We start from the raw sequence: 16,786 nt of genomic DNA on the forward strand, positions 1-16,786 counted from the left end.
TAAAGCCACATTTATTACCAAGTATTGTTTTTGAGAAGTTAATTGTATATTCAAAATATATGTATAATAATGATATTATATAATTAATAATAATAGAGTATAATAATAGTGTATATACAGTATAATAATAAATGTATTACTTTAAAGTATGAACATTTATCAATTTCAGCTTAAATATGGGACAGAAACATAGATAAAAATCAAATAAGGAACAGATTGTTGAACATTCACAGTAATTTTTGAGAGAAATCAATGTGTTTGAAAATTACCATCCTAGATGTAATTGTTAGAAGTAGTTTTCCTGTGTCAAAGGATCAAGATGTTTAAAAAAAAGGATTACACTCATTTGCTGTGTGTGCATGTGTGTGAGAGCCCGTGTGCACCTGTGTGTGTGTGTGTGTGTGTGTGTGTGTGTGTGTGTGTGTGTGTGTGTGTGTGTGTGTGCCACTGATGAGGAGTGGAGGGAAGGGGGTGTCATTTTCTACTTAGTAGAGAGTTAATGACCTCAAAGCCTCAGGTGGCCTGAGAAGCTCTGGGTAGGAATGTTGACTTCATCATTGACACCTGTGGGCTGTCAGGTTCCAGAAGTTTCTAATAAGAGGATCATGGCATCGATCACTCTCAGACTGCAGGGAAATTTCAAGTGTCCATGCCACGTGTGGAGTCTCCACCTCACCGAGAGACCGCAGTCCTTCAGTTGTTCTGATTAAAAAAATAATTCTTCTCCTGGAGATGCCGGTTCTCTCGTTTATGTCTGCATTGCCTACCCCAGTCCTGACCTAGTAATGTGGATTTCTTTCTACCATATGGGGCCAAACTGAGGTCAGCAGACTTGGTGGCAAGCTCCTTTAAGCTCTGAGTCATCTTGGTGGCCCAGGATACAGATATTTAACACTCTTGGCAAATGATGTTTGGCTGTTGTGAAGTTAATGTGATTGTTTTGATTCTAAATGCTTGCAGAAAACGTAATCCTTGTCTGACTCTTTTTTTTTTACCTTTTATTGAAAATAGACTTTTCCCCTTCACATAATAAATCCTGAATATGATTTCCCCTCCCTGTCCTTTTCCAAGTTCCTCTCCTCTTCCCCTCTCATTTCTATCTACCTCCCTTTCAGTCTCTTATTAGAAAACAAACAGGCTTCTAAGGGATAATAATAAAATAAAATAAGATAAAACAAAACTAACTAATCAGAGTTAGATAAAACAAACAAGCAGAAGGAAAAGGACCCAAGAGAAGGCACAATAAACAGAGGCCACTCATTCACACACTCAGGAATCCGGCTAAAAAAGTTAACTGAAAACCATAACATAAACATTAAGTTCCTTTAGGATAAACTGAGAGAAGAAATATTTTTTTGTTCTTTTAAATTTTTTTTCCAATTTTTATTAGGTATTTACTTCATTTACATTTCAAATGCTATCCCAAAAGTCCCCTATATCCTTCCCCCCTCCCCTCCCACCCACTCCTGCATCTTGGCCCTGGTGTTTCCCCTGTACTGGGGCATATAAAGTTTGCAAGACCAAGGGGCCTCTCTTCCCAATGATGGCCGACTAGGCCATCTTCTGCTACAAATGCAGCTAGAGACACCAGCTCTGGGATACTGGTTCGTTCATATTGTTATTCCACCTATAGGGTTGCAGACCCCTTCAGCTCCTTGGGTACTTTCTCTAGCTCCTCCATTGGGGCCCTGTGTTCCATCCAATAGTTGACAGTGAGCATCCACTTCTGTGTTTTCCAGGCACTGGCATAGCCTCACAAGAGACAGCTATATCAGGGTCCTTTCAGCAAAATCTTGCTGGTGTATGCAATAGTGTCTGCATTTGGTGGCTGATTATGGGATGGACCCCCGGGTGGGGCAGTCTCTGGATGGTCCATCCTTTCGTCTCAGCTCCAAACTTTGTCTCTGTAACTCCTTCCATGGGTGTTTTGTCCCCAATTCTAAGAAGGGGCGAAGTGTCCACACTTTGGTCTTAGATGTTCCAACTGGTAATAAGAACACATGCTCCACTATGTTCATAGCAGCCTTATTTATAATAGCCGGAAGCTGGAAAGAACCCAGATGTCTCTCAACAGAGAAATGGATACAGAAAATGTGGTACATTTACACAATGGAGTACTACTCAGCTTTTAAAAACAATGAATTTATGAAATTCCTAGGCAAATGGATGTATCTGGAGGGCATCATCTTGAGTGAGGTAACCCAATCACAAAAGAACTCATATGATATGTACTCATTGATATTAGCCCAGAAACTTAGAATACCCAAGATACAGTTTGAAAAACACATGAAACTCAAGAAGAACAGAGAAATCTTGTATATACATGTAACTAAAATTTATAAAAAGGAAAAGCCCCGAAGTATTATTAGATAAGGAACCTTCAAAGAGAGATGGAGACAATGATAGAACAGAGAGGAATTTTCCTAGCTTTTCTCTCAGGGTGACCTCCAGTCTCACATCTAGAAAAGGTAGATGGGGCCCATGGGGACCCAGGGCCGAGATCAACCCACTGAAGCCTCATTACTGATGGCCAATAATGGGTTCTTGTGAGAGTCAAGTGTGGTCCCAATGTCCTGACCTAGGGAGAGAGCAAGGCGAGGAGCCTTGTAATTGCTCCCCCAGTCCCTCTGTGTCAGAACTCTCTGTGGATCTGGGTAGAGGGCTTTAACTCCTCCTACCTGATCACAGCCTGGATAATTTGCTGTTTTTCCTGCTTCCGAGCCCAGGAGCCTCGAGCATACTGTGTATCCTTGGAGGTGGGAAGCATCTATCTACTCCATGATGGGGATGTGTAGCTATGGAGCAAGTCTGAGTGCGGAACTGGGCAAAGAATCCATGTGGTAAAGGAGGCGATAGGAGTTTCTGGGAGGTGAGTCTGTTGAGGCTTCAGATTCGTAATGGACACCCACAGGGAATGAATAAGATGTTTTGTGATCCAGAGAGCCCGTTGTACAAAGCAATTGTGTGCACATAGGGCAGAAATGCTCCTGAGCGATTTGTTCTCTCTCCATCTTTCTTCTATCACGGTCTTGACCCAATATTTGCTAGGTATGTCTATAGGCATGTCTCACAATTGACTTCCAAGTACCTATGACTTCAGTGGGTTTATAACCACTGGAAGACTTGGATATTTGTGTATCTCAGGTCCAGCTCATGGAGAAGAGAGGGAGAGAGAGAGAAAGAGAGAGAGAGAGAGAGAGAGAGAGAGAGAGAGAGAGAGAGAGAGAATTCTTTTACAAAACGATATGAATAATGTATTTTAATTTATTTATTTTCTTCTCTCACTGTCTTTCTGTTTGTCTCTCTGTCTGTCTGTCTGTGTCTTTGTGTGTGTGTTATGTGGAGGTTAGGGTTGGTTGCCTCCTTCCATTGTGTGAGTTTGTCAAAGATTAAGCTCAGCTCATTGGGCTCTCACTCAAAACCTTTATTTTATGAGGGAAAAATTCAGACTCAGAAACATTTTTTCCTTCAATATATGTGCAAGTTACAACAGCAAGCTATTGTAACCATAAAGAGGCACGGGGGGGTGGGTGAGGGGCGGGGGTAAACAAGATGTAACTTAAGAGTTGGAGTGTGTGTGTGTGTGTGTGTGTGTGTGTGTGTGTGGTGGGAGGAGAGGGAAAATGAGGCGGGAAAATGAGGAAGGAGAGTGCTGGGAAGGGAGACTAATGGAGAAGGAGCTGGGTCCTGCCATCCCTTACACTCCCAGCTCAGACTGTCTGCAGTGACCCTGCTATTTGTCTCTGTCTCCAGGATGGGCCCGGGAACCCTCAATGATTCAGGAACCACAGAGTTCCTGCTGCTGGGACTGTGGGCCCCACCTTCCCTGCGCCCCCTGCTGTGGGCCTCACTTCTTCTAGCCTACCTCACCACTGTGCTGGGTAATGGTGCCCTAGTGGGTCTGATAGCCTTGGACAGACGACTGCATCGGCCCATGTATCGCCTGCTGACCCACCTGGCCCTGCTGGACACAGCCTATGTGAGTACCACGCTACCGCAGGCGCTGGCACACATGACCATGCGCAGTGCCCGCCTCTCCCTGGTACGTTGTGGCACGCAGCTGTACGTGGGCATCTCCCTGGGCAGCTGCGAGGCCATCCTCTTGGCAGCGATGGCCCTGGACCGCTGCCTGGCTGTGTGCAGACCGCTGCATTATGCGACCCTGGTGACCGCCCCCCGCTGCGCAGCGCTGGCTGGAGCATCCTGGACACTGGGCTTTGCACTCTCTGTACCCAATGCGGTGGCTGCACTACGCCTGCCCTTCTGTCCTGGGAGGGCAGCGGTGGACCACTTCTTCTGTGAGCTACCTGCGGTGCTGAGGACAGCGTGTGCGGACACCACAGCCAACTACAGGCTGGTCTATGGCCTGGGCGTGCCCATCCTCCTGGTACCTTTGGTCCTCATCCTAGCCTCTTACACCTGGATTCTGGCTGCTGTGCGCAAGTTGCCTTCTGCTGGAAGTCGCCACAAAGCTTTGTCCACCTGCAGCTCACATTTGGCTGTGGTGGGGCTCTTCTATGGCACGGTGAGTGCCATGTACCTGCGGCCCAAAGCCTCTAGTGATCTTCCTGCTAGACACCATAAACTGGTGGCAGTTTTCTACCTGGTGGTCACACCTGTCCTCAATCCACTCATCTACAGCCTTCGAAACCGTGAGGTCCACATGGCAGCTCGCTATGCCCTGGCCCGGCTGCGGGGGACGCGCATTGTGTTGCACTAAGCGACTTCTGCGGGGCACAGAATTTTCTCTCAGTCTGGTCTGTTCAAATTCCATGGAGGTATCTTCTTTTGTTTTATTTTTAAGTTTTTGAGAGAGGATCTCAGTATAGCCCTAACTAGCCCGGAACTCGTTGGATAGACCAGGCTGGATTCGAACTCACAGAGATTCACTTGCCTCTGCCTCCTGAGTGCTGGAATTAAATGGATATGTCCCTACATAGAGATTTCTTTGAAAAAATCTTGAATATTATGTCTTTATTGACATAATTTCTCAGACTGTATTTTGATCATGTCCATTGCCCATGCCTTCCCTAAAATCGTCCAAGATCTAACCTCCCCCCCCCCCCATCCACTCCTCAACTTAATAAAATCACTCCTTGGAGTCCAGTTTGTGCTCCCTAGATACTCATGGGTGTGGAGCCCTTTAATGAAGCATGGTTGACTTACCAGTGCATACCAGAGGAGCACTCTACCTAGAAGTGAGTCACATTCCTGCTGGAACTTTCAAATAAAGAATTAGATGAGAAATGCTTTCAGAGTTGCTGTGGCTACTGCACTGCTGTGACTGTGAAGGGAGGGAGAGGGGGGAGGGAGGAATGGAGAGCGAGCAAGAACAGATAAAGCAAGAAAGAAACTTGGGGCTGCACCCAGAAAACTATTAATGGCCATTGGTGTCTGAATATTACAGAATATCTGTGCATCTCTAAATCTGCAGTGAGGATACTTGGAGGGGCTGGAGGAAGGGAAGAAAATGGGAAAAGCAATGTAATTCTATTTTAAGTAAAAATGTATAAAAAATTGAAAAAATAAAAGCATTTATTTTATACATATGTGTGTGTGCCTGAGTGCATGTGTGTGCAGCATGTGTGTGCAGCATGTGTATGCAGTGTCCAAGGACACCAGAAGGTGCTGGATTCCCTGGGACTGAATTTACAGATGATTGTGAGGAACATGTGGATGCTGGGATTTGAACCCAGGTCCTCTGCAAGGTAGCCAGCACCCTTAACTGCTGAGCCATCTCTCCAGCCCTAACTCTTTTACTTTTTAAATTACTTAAAAATGTAAAAATAATTTGAAGATAGCAGGGCCTTGCTTTAGCACCCCTGACATCAGGCAAAAAGCAAACTCAACAATCTCAGAAACCCAAAGGTGGTGGGGCAGGCCTGTTATCTCAGCACTCGGGAGGCAGAGTCAGGGGGACTGAAATTCATGGTACGTTGTGATGATGTTTATGAATATTTTCACTCACACTACGTACTTTGACCATATTTACCCCAGTACCTCTTCTTTCTGACCTCCCAGACTTTTGGTCCTCTATGTTTCTCTGTCCTTAAAACAAGACTAGAAATGTTTTGAGGTTTTTTCCATTTAATAAAATGTCTATAGGTATCTTATAAATCTTTTATTGTCTTGACAAATCTTTTTTTTTTTTCTGAATTTTCTCAGGACTTGTATCATAAAAGAAGGTTGATTTAATAACAGTTTAATTTCTAGTTATGTGTATATTCGTGTCTATGTATGGGTATGTGCCCAAGAGTGATGGTGTTCTCAGGATACAGGAGAAGGTATATCTCCTGGAAGTGGAGTTACAGGCTGTTGTGAGCTGCCACACGTGGGTGCTGAGAACTGAACTCCAGCCCTCTGCAAGAGCACTATGTGCTCGTAACTACTGAGCTATCTCTCCAGACACTATTTTCACCTTTGTAGACAAGCAAATGTACTTCTTGTGCCTGCCACTGCCTTAGTTTTTGATTGTGTGCTTTGGTTTCTTCAGATCTAAACTCTACATCACAACTGCATAGATGTTCACTGAGACAGGAGAAATGGGTTATTTCAAAGGTGTCAACAAACGTTGGCATGTAATCTCATTTTGTCAACTTTCCATTGCTATGCTAAACACCTAAGACAATCAGGTTACAGTGAGAAAAGGTTGTGTTCTCCTTTTCCCATATTGGGTGAGGAAGCATATCACAGAACACAGGAAAATATTTTTCACTATAGGTACACTGGAAGTGTTCACACACTGAGGTATAGGGGGCTCACTTCTTTCATTAGAAAGGGCCAGGGGTCATTTTTTTAAAAAATGGTGTATAGAGAACAAGAGATGAGATGAGATAATCACTTATAAGCATGGTTTATTTTGGGTATCACACATAGGTCACAGAAGTAGAGAATGCTTTTGTGCTCAGTTTAGAGAGGAAGAAATGTGTTGGGTAGTTCACAGTGAATTGTGTGTATGTGTGTGTCTGTAAGTGTATGCACCTGCGCATGCAGGTAGCTGAGGAGGCCGAAAGAGGGCATCAGATCTCCTGGAGCTGGAGTTCCAGGCATCTGTGGGATATCTGATGTGGTGCTGGACCAGGTCTTCTGCAAGAATAGCACTCTCTTAACTACTGAGCCATCTCTCCAGACCCATTATTCTCTTAGAAGTACTATTACATACTCATTTATAATTAGCTAATTAATTAATTACTTATTTTGTGTGTGGGGTTATATATGTGGGGTTCAGGGGACAAGTTATGGAAGTTGTTTCTTTCCTTACACTACACGAGTCCTGAAGACCATACTGTGTCATCAGGCTCAGCTGCTGGAGTCTTTACCCACTGAGCCAAGTCACGTCACTGGTCCCTTACATTTTTAATACAAACAGAAATCTGTAGATGTTAAAAAAGGACTTCAGTTTAGAATTTTAATTTGAATGCTAGATCCAAAAAAATGCTATGGACAGTGTGTGTGTGTGATTTTGGGGTTCTGGGAAAGTTTCTAAACACACTAACCTGCTTTTTTTTTTTTGGCTTCTGTAGAGAGGTGTGCCATGACATGGTATGACATGAAGACAGAGGGTGAACAGGGGAATTCTTTAGGGCATTACAGGTCAGTGAGGGGAAGTGTTTTGTGTGTAGATAGAGGCTGACACAATCAGGTAGGACAGAAGAGAAAACTAAGAAGAGGGAACTTTGGCAAGGTTCAGTCTCTTGGGACAAGCAGGGGCTCCAGACTCTCTGCCTCCCTCTGCCTTGGACACAGACACACATACAGAGCACAGTTCTCCAAAAGGGGGGAGTCTTCAGGGCTCTCATTGTCTATCTAGAGCCAAAGACTGAAATCTTTGGTTTCTGAAATCCCAGTGAGCCCCAGAAGCTTCTGCAGCAAGGGAGTAGCTTTGTCACAACTCAGTCCAGACAGAGAAACAGAAGGTGAGGGGCAAGGGGCCATGATGAAGGGAAGAACGAACACGGAGCTCAGTTTGACTAACAGATGATGTAATCATCACCGGGAGCAGAATATCATTGTTTTTCATTCTTTGATGGTGATGGTGATGGAGGTGGCAATCATGATAATGAAGATTAAGATGCAATATGGTGATGCAGCTGCTGATGCTGTGATGATGCTGAAGATAAAGATTATAGTAGCATGATGATGGCAATGAAGATTATAGTGATATGGTGATGATATGGGGATGGTGGTGGTGACTAAGATTATAATCTAATGATGGTGATGACAGTGATGAGATAATGATGGCAGTAATAAAGATGATACTGATGACCATGTTGATGATGGCAAAGATTATGATGGTCATCCCGAGGAATCCAATAAGAACACAAACCTGGAAGTCATAATATATACACAAAGGACCTGGAAGGTAAAAATAAGTAAATAAACCTGACATAACATTATGAGACAAAGAACTTCCAAAGATGTCACTGAGTTTGTTTTGTGTTGGCCTGCCCTTAAGAGGAGTTTATAGTAAATCTTTTAATGAAACATAGATTTTAAATTTACATTTATATACATGTGTGTGTGTGTGTGTGTATGAGGGATGTACCTATGTGTGTGTGTCTACTGCATGTGTGTGTGTATGGTATGTGCATGTGTACAGTGTGTGTGTGTGTGTATGGTGTGTGTGTGGTATGTGTGTGTGTATGGTATATGTATGTGTGTGGTGTGTATGTGTATGGTATGTGTGTGTGTATGGTGTGTTTGTGTGTGTATGGTATGTGTGTGGGGGGGGCAGATATTTGTGTGTGGTGAATGTATATGTGTATGGTATGTGTGTTTGCTGTGTGTGTGTATGGTGTGTATGTATATGTGTATGGTATGTGTGTTTGGTGTGTGTGAGTAGGGTATGTGTATATATGGTGTGTGTGTGTGTGTTGTGTGTATGTGTGTGGGTGTTTATGTGTATATGGTGTGTATTTGTATGGTATGTGTGTGTGGTGTGTGTTTGTGTGTATATGGTGTGTATGTGTATGATATGTGTGTGTGTTTGTGTGTGTATATGGTATATTTGTGTGTGTGGTTGTATGTGTGTGTATGGAGGCAGTCATAGGACAACTTCCAGGTTACCTCCTTTTGTCATATGCATTCCAGAGATCAAAGTCAGATTATCATGCTTGTGCAGCAAGTACAGATACCCAGAGTTACTTCTCTAGGCTTCTGACGCCCTTTAAAGATCACTGTGGCTGTGTTGGATTTTTGAACACGGAGCTACTCAAATGAGTTTTATGCAGGACTGTTTTATGCAGTCCTCTGAGTGAGGGAAATCCTGTTATCACAGCTTAGTGGGTAAACAGGGAGGCTTAGAGGGAGGCTGCTTGACCTTGCTCATATGGGGCAGGATTTCCCATCCCCCTAAGGCACCCATTATTAATTGGATTCTCTCCTCCTTACAGCACTACTTTCTTGTATTTTTAAGTATTTTAAGGTGAGCCTTTCCCACTTGCTGATGTTTTTCTTTTCAAGCTGCAGCTCATGGCCCATTAGAAAATCCTATACAGCTTCCATTCTACCTACAACTAAGCAGAGTCAATCTGCATTGGTGAAGGGTGGCATCATCCTGTTCACTTTAGTCTTTACTTACTGGGCATATTTTATTTCTTATTTTTGGTCTGGGGCTGTCTTTGAAATCTTAACTCCTTACATAAAGGAATTCCGGGCGGCTGGAGAGATGGCTCAAAGGTCAATTCCCAGTAATCACGTGGTGGCTCACAACCATCTATATTGAGTTCTGATGCTCTCTTCTGGCATTCAGGTGTACATGCACATAGAGCACTAATACATAAAATAAATAAATGTTTGAAATAAAAGAAAAGGAATGCTTTTCTTTTTGATGAATCCCTTTTTTTCAGATTTAATTTGTTCTTTGGCAATTTCACACACACACACACACACACACACACACACACACACACACACAAATGCACGCACACACTTTTCATATATAATTTTGATTACTGTTCCCTCGCCCTCTCCAGTTTTCATGTCCCACCCTCCCCCAAATCCATTTCCTCCATTTCCATCTTTTTGTTCTGTTTTGGTTTTGCAGCCCACTAAGTTTAACCAAGGCTGTCTGTGTGACAAAGGGTTTGAGGTGAGGAGGAAATGTCAGGGACCACAGATGACAAGGCTCTGCAAGCCTAGCCTAGTGAGCTTCAAGGGTAGAAAGAGACGAGGATGGAGGTTAGCCAAGGGCCGTCTCACAGGCATGGGGGCACGTGCTTTTAATTCTGAGTTTAGGAGGAAGAGACAGGAGAGTCTCCATGAGTTCCAGGACAGCATGGCCTACATACTGACAGGGCAGCCAGGGCTACTTAAAGTGCCACCATCTCCAAAAACCAATAGCAGTGACAACAAAATAAGGACAAACAAACAAACAAACAAACAACAACACCTCATATAGCCCTTTATAAAAATTAAAACTATAGTATAACCAACCAGGTAAAGGGGAGTTTGAGGAGAGAATGGCAAGGACAAGGACGGGCTAGGTCAGCTATTCACCCACACCCACTAGGAATTTTAAGAAGACTCTGCCCATGGTGAGGGACTGGAATTGATTTACGTTTAGATGAGTTTCCTCTTGGGAATGTGATGGGTAGGATTCACAATCTACAGTTCTCACGTCATCTTCTCCTTCCTCTGGTACTTCACAGGGTTACTCCCTGGTCCTGAGGGTTGTTCAGGCTCACCCTGAACCCATGGCCACCCTCCTGGGCAGGGCCGACTGGGGCCAATTAGAGCCGCTCACACGATCTGGAGCTCAAGCTGCTTGGTTTTTGCACAAGTGCCCTAGGTGTGCAAAGCTTGCAGCGCTCTTCCTAGTCCCACGTTGATCATGTTGCTGGGCAACGTGCTCATCCTCTTGCTCACCAACCTGGACCCAGGTCTGAGCACGTCTGTGTACTTCTTCTTGTGTCAGCTGGCTCTGGTGTAGATCTGCTCTTCCCATGTGCCTGCTGTTGACCCTGCTGGGACCTGGATGTGGGATGTGAGAGAGAGAGAGAGAGAGAGAGAGAGAGAGAGAGAGAGAGAGAATTATAGTCCCCCTCCTGTGCATGTGTGTGTGCACATAGTGAGCACGTAGGAGTCAGATGATATCTTGAGGGAGTCAGTTTTCTCTTTCCATTATATGGGTCTCTGGTTTCAAATTGACATAGGCTTGGCAGCAACTACCTTTCTCCACCGAGCTATCTCATTTTCCTTAAATTCCTTTTATTTTAGTATATATTAATGAAAAAGATAACAGGTTTCATGATGACACACACACACACAATTATATTCGCACCCCATTATCCTCTCTTGTACCTCCTTCCTCTGCTGTAGGTCCCCTTCCTCCTTCCCAAATAGTTCCCTTCTACTCCAACAACTTAAAAAAATTCCATGGTATTTGTCTTTCTAATTCTGACTTATTTATCTTAACCTTCAGTTCTACCAGTTTTCCTGGAAAAAAAAGACACAATTTTGTTTTTTAAAAAATATTTATTATTATTTATCTGTTATTATTTGTGCTATTTTTAGGTAGATGTAGGTCTGTCTGCATGCGCATGTGTGCACATGAGTGAGAGAACCAAGGTCAGATGCATTGGATCCCTAAGCTGGAGTTACAGACAGTTGTGAGATGCCTGGTGTGAGTGCTGGAAACTGAATACAGGTCCTCTGGTAGAGCTGCAATGCTACCTTGTTAAACTTCTTTATACATGTTCATGTTTACATTTATAACCCCATTGAAAAACCCTGGCTAACGGAGCTTTTTACTGTAGTGGTTAGTGGTTAGTGGTTAGTGGTTAGTGGTTAGTGGTTAGTGGTTAGTGGTTAGTCGAGAAACTCGTTCTCATTGGAGTTGCCGAGAATAAGTGACTGCTCAGCTGTGGGTGCTGAAGGACAGTGTGGAAGGAGTGCTGTGAAACGCTGGCTTCTAGACATGATGCACCTGTTGCACACATGAACCCACAGAACCTGTGATTACCCTCACAAGATGAAGCAAGCACAGGATGAGGAGGGAGGGGCTCACAAAGCTCCACCCCCTAGCTGAGAAGCTAGGCTGCTAGGGGAGGGACAGTCCTTTTCTACCCCCCCTCCCCCGTGGCCACGGGAAGGTTGTCACTCATGAGCATATGAACAGCACTAATTAGATTTAGTGGATTATATATAAATATTATAGGAGAACATAAAGTTGGAAAAGAGATGTTATTGGGATCCCTGGGGGAGCTGGAGATGGGGAATGAGTCGTGGCTGTGATAAAGACACATGGCATACATGTGTGAACATCTCAAAGAATAAATAAAAATTAAAACAACAAATCCCATCTGCACGGCACTGACTTGTTTTTCTTATATTTTGCAAATGATACATCATAAGCAAATTGGAGCCTTTACATTATTTTGGATATACAAGTGATTGGGAGAATATACATAGGCTATCTGCTACTACTGCCTCAACTGGTGGCAGATTTCTAGAAGGTTGTGGAACTTTTAGGAGGCAGAGCCTGGCTGGAGGAAGTGGGTCAGTGGGAGCGGTCCTAGAGGTTTAAAAGTCACATTCCACTTCCTGACTGCAGATGCAATCAGGACTGTGACTGTGATCGCCACCTCATGCCCTGGTGCCACACCTTTTTCACAGTGATGGACACTGTGTCTCCTTCAGCTATCAGTTGATTTGTCAATTATTGACTCACAGCAACAGGAACATTAATTAAATCACCCTATAAGAGCGTCACTCCCTCACATCTTGCATATAAACCATCCCAATCTTCTTTGAATGAGATTGTGCCTCAAACTTTCACAGCATCGTGTCCCTGCCCATCACTTGAAAAACTACAGATGTTGCTACATTTTTAGACAAAAGCCTTGCCGCACAGCCCCATGCTGGCCTCAAACTCACACTCTTCCTACCTCAGTCTCCCGAACACTGGGATTACAGGCATGCACATCATCACACGAGGCCACAATTGTAGTTTCAATTGCTTTCAGTGACAACTTGGCTTGTGTCTTACACCTTAATAAATTTAAATTGTCACTGCGTAATCTACTGTTTTACCCTTACCACCCAGTTCCATACCTAGGATTTATAATCATTTTAATGAATGCTTGCCAAGAAGATGAGTGACAAACGAGTATCTGTTCTAGTTTATGTTCCTGTTGCTGTGATGAAACACTGACCAAATGCAACTTGGAAAACAAGATGGCTTATTTGGCAGGCCACAGTCTATCAGTGAAGGTAGACCGTGCAGGTGCAGGAACTCAAGGCAGGAACCTAGAGGCAGAGCAGTGTACTGGCTTGTGGTAGTTTGAATATGTTTGGCCCAGAGAGTGACACTATTTGGAGGTATAGCCTTGTTGGAAGAAGTGTGTCACTGTGGGCGTGGGCTATAAGACCCTCGTCCTAACCACGTGGGAGCTAGTGTTCTAGCAGTCTTCAGATGAAGACAAAGAGCTCTCAGTTCCTCCTGTACCATGCCTGCCTGGAAGCTGCCATGCTCCTACCTTGATAATCAACTGAACCTCTGAACCTGTAAGCCTGCCCCAATTGAATGTCCTTATGAGAGTTGCCTTGGTCATGGTGTCTGTTCACAGCAGTAAAACCCTAACTAAGACATGGCTCCTGCTCCTTTCTTTCTTATACTGCACATCTGCCTAGGGATGATGCCACCTACAGTGGGCTGGAAAGCTATCAATCATCAGTCAAGACAATTTTACAGTCTTAATCATAGACCAGACTGATCTAGACAATTCCTTAACATGCTCCTTCTTCTCAGGTGACTCTAGGTTGTGTGAGCATGAGGCTGGATCAAAGAAATCTGTCCTGTTAAGACACACTTCAGATAAATGAACTATCCATAGAGTGAGGAGTTTGAGGGAGACTTGGGTTAAAATCTTGGCCATGAGGCTAATATTATAGTGTTGTATGCTTCTAATTCCAGCACTTGGTAGATGAAGTCAGGAGGATCAGAAGTCCAAGGCCATTCTGAATAACATGTAAAGTTCAAAGCCAACCTGGGCTACATGAGACCCTGCTTCAAGATAAAAAATTATCCTGCTTACATCAATGCTGGCTTGTGAAAATATTTCTCCTGTGTGTCCTCTGTATTAAAATTAATCGAAATCTTTCTGTTGTACAAGCTGTCTTAGTCACTGTTCTATTGCTGTGAAGAGACACTATGACCACAGCAACTGTCTTTTTTTTTTAGAAAAATTTAAAAAAATATTTATTTATTTATTTATTTATTATATGTGTGTACACTGTAGCTGTCTTCAGACACTCCAGAAGAGGGCATCAGATTTTTGTTATGGATGGTTGTGTGCCACCATGTGGTTGCTGGGATTTTAACTCAGGACCTTTGGAAGAGCAGTCGGTGCTGTTAACCGCTGAGCCATCTCACCAGCCCCTAGAATTTTTTTTAAGATTACAAAATTGAAGCTTTGCTTACGATTTCAAAGTACATAATTGGAGCTTTGCTTATGATTTCAAAGGTTTAGTTCATTATCATCATGGCAGGAAGCACAGTGGTAGCAGGATGGCACTCATAGCATTGGAAGTAGCTGAGGCTACATGGAGGCGGAGTGCAGGGCAGGGAAGAGAAATACCCTGGGCCTGCCATCAGCCATCGAAACCTCAAAGCCCACCCACAGCAAATCACTTCCTCCAATAAGATCACATAACCAAATCCTTCTAATCCTTCAAATAGTGCCATTCCATGGTGACTAAGCATTTAACTATATGAGCCTCTGGGGAATATTCTTGTTCAAACCATCACACTAGTTGAGGGTTCGATGTGATTTTTTTTCTATTCATCTAAAAATAAATGCCATCGGCAGGGTGTGGTGTCACAGGCTTTTAATTCTAGCACACAGATAGCAGAGTCAGGAGCATATCTGTGAGTTTGAAGTTAATCCTTTATCATTCAGTGAGATCCTGTCTTAAAATAAGTAAAATATCAAATTTGTTGGTGGAAGATTTAATTAATTTATTTGTTTATTTTTTTTAGACAGGGTTTTACCACATAGCCTAGGTTATCCTGAAACTCACAAGGTAAGCCAAGCCCTTTAAATCCCACCCTTCCCACTTCTGCTTCCTGAATGCTAAGATTACAGTAGTGTACTATCACATTTAGCTTCATCTTAACTATTTCAATTACAAAACAGACATATGCTACTCTGTGTGTTGTGCACTTGTGTGCATGTGCCCATGCTGATGCATGCCTGGAGGTCAGAGATCAACATTAGGTGTCTCCTCTACCACGCTCCGCCTTATTTTTGTGACTGTTACTGAACCTGGAGCCCACCGTTTGACACTTTGGGACTATAAGAGATTTATGATATAACTGTTGGGAGATACTGTGAAGTTTTTATCTAGACATCTTCTGATCCTCCTAATGGCTATGGATAGGATAAGAGGACACTCCTAATAAATCTTACTTAGAGACTGTACATGAGTGTCTTCTCCAATTCTGTATATTAAATCTCTAAGTCTGAATGGGGTGGTATTTGGAAGTAGGCTGTTGGGAGATGATTAAGGTTAAGTGAAGTCATAAGGTTAGGGCTCTTATACAAGAAATATCCCTGTGTCCTTGTAAAGGGTATGGGGGACACAGAGAATTCTATGACCCAAGAGCACAGCAAGGCAGCTGTCAGAAAACCAGGAGTCAAGTCTTTATCATGCAATGGATGTGCTTGATCTTCAACTTCCAGCTTCTAGAAGAGAGAGAACAGATGTTGCATAAGCACTCAGTGTAGGACATTTGTTCTGTACTTTGCACAAACTGAAGCGACATGTAAGAGTGACCTCTGTTGAAGAAGCCTGTGGTGTGCTATAAGACCATAGAAATTGTGCTATTTTATATCCTTGGGCTTGGAATTAAGCACTGGACCTACTACAAAAGTATACTAATGGAGGAGGAAGAAAAGGAGAAACAAGGGAAGGAGAAGAGGGGAGAACTGGTTTCTGCAGGTTGTCTTCTGACTTCCTTATGTGTACCACGACTTCCACATGTATACCATGGCACATACACACATGTACACGCACACATATGCACACATATGCACACACACACACACACACACACTAAATAAATGCAAGTCAAGCCATTAAAGATGGTAAATTTCATATATGTGTATTTTTCACATTAAAAACATTCAGATGAGGAGTATTTTATACCTCAATGGCAGAGTACTTCTCTAGAACATTTGATGGCCTAAATCCAACCTCAAATGAATCGTTAAAACATACAGAAATAAAAGGGAGGTAGGAGTTGCTGATGATAAAGAAGATTATTGACTGCTTCTCCTAGGTGAGAGGTCAGGGATGACTTATATTTCTTAGGAAGAGGGGCTGTGAGATGATGCTCCAGGCAGAATCATTAGAGCAAGGCATGATAGTGAAGTGAGTAAGGGCACCAGGGCATCCACCCTGAATGGGCCATCAGAGCATCCACCCTGGGTAGGGCATGATGGCATCCACCCTGGAGAGGGCATTAGGGCATTCACCTTGGGTGGGCCATCAGGGCATCCACCCAGGGAAGGAAATTAGGTTATCAGGCCCTGGGCAGGACATCTGGAGATGATCAGAATCACAGCCAAAGAGACAGAAAGTATTTCTTGTGTATTGTCAGGAGCCATCACAAGAAGAAGCTAAAAACTATCAGGTGATCTTCCTGAGATTAGTCCACCTTGGATTAAAATCTCTGATGGATTTGCTCTGGTAGGCAAGGACAGGAGAAATCCATTTTAGGAAAGATTCCTTCTATTAATATGCTTTTCCTGTGATTATTAAACATATATAACAATCACTAGGC

The 16,786-nt window shown here is 43.4% G+C and overlaps 1 protein-coding gene and 1 pseudogene across 1 annotated transcript; both read left to right on the forward strand.

The window, feature by feature from the left end:
- The first annotated feature begins 3,754 nt into the window (after positions 1-3,754).
- Positions 3,755-4,720, forward strand: Olfr1344 (olfactory receptor 1344). The gene has a single exon (NM_177061.3). It carries the CDS (start codon positions 3,755-3,757, stop codon positions 4,718-4,720), a length of 966 nt encoding a protein of 321 aa, NP_796035.2.
- On the forward strand, positions 10,727-10,984 carry Olfr1345-ps1 (olfactory receptor 1345, pseudogene 1; annotated as a pseudogene).

This window comes from Mus musculus, chromosome 7 (assembly GCF_000001635.26).
Source record: "Mus musculus strain C57BL/6J chromosome 7, GRCm38.p6 C57BL/6J".
Classification (NCBI taxonomy): Eukaryota; Metazoa; Chordata; class Mammalia; order Rodentia; family Muridae; genus Mus; species Mus musculus.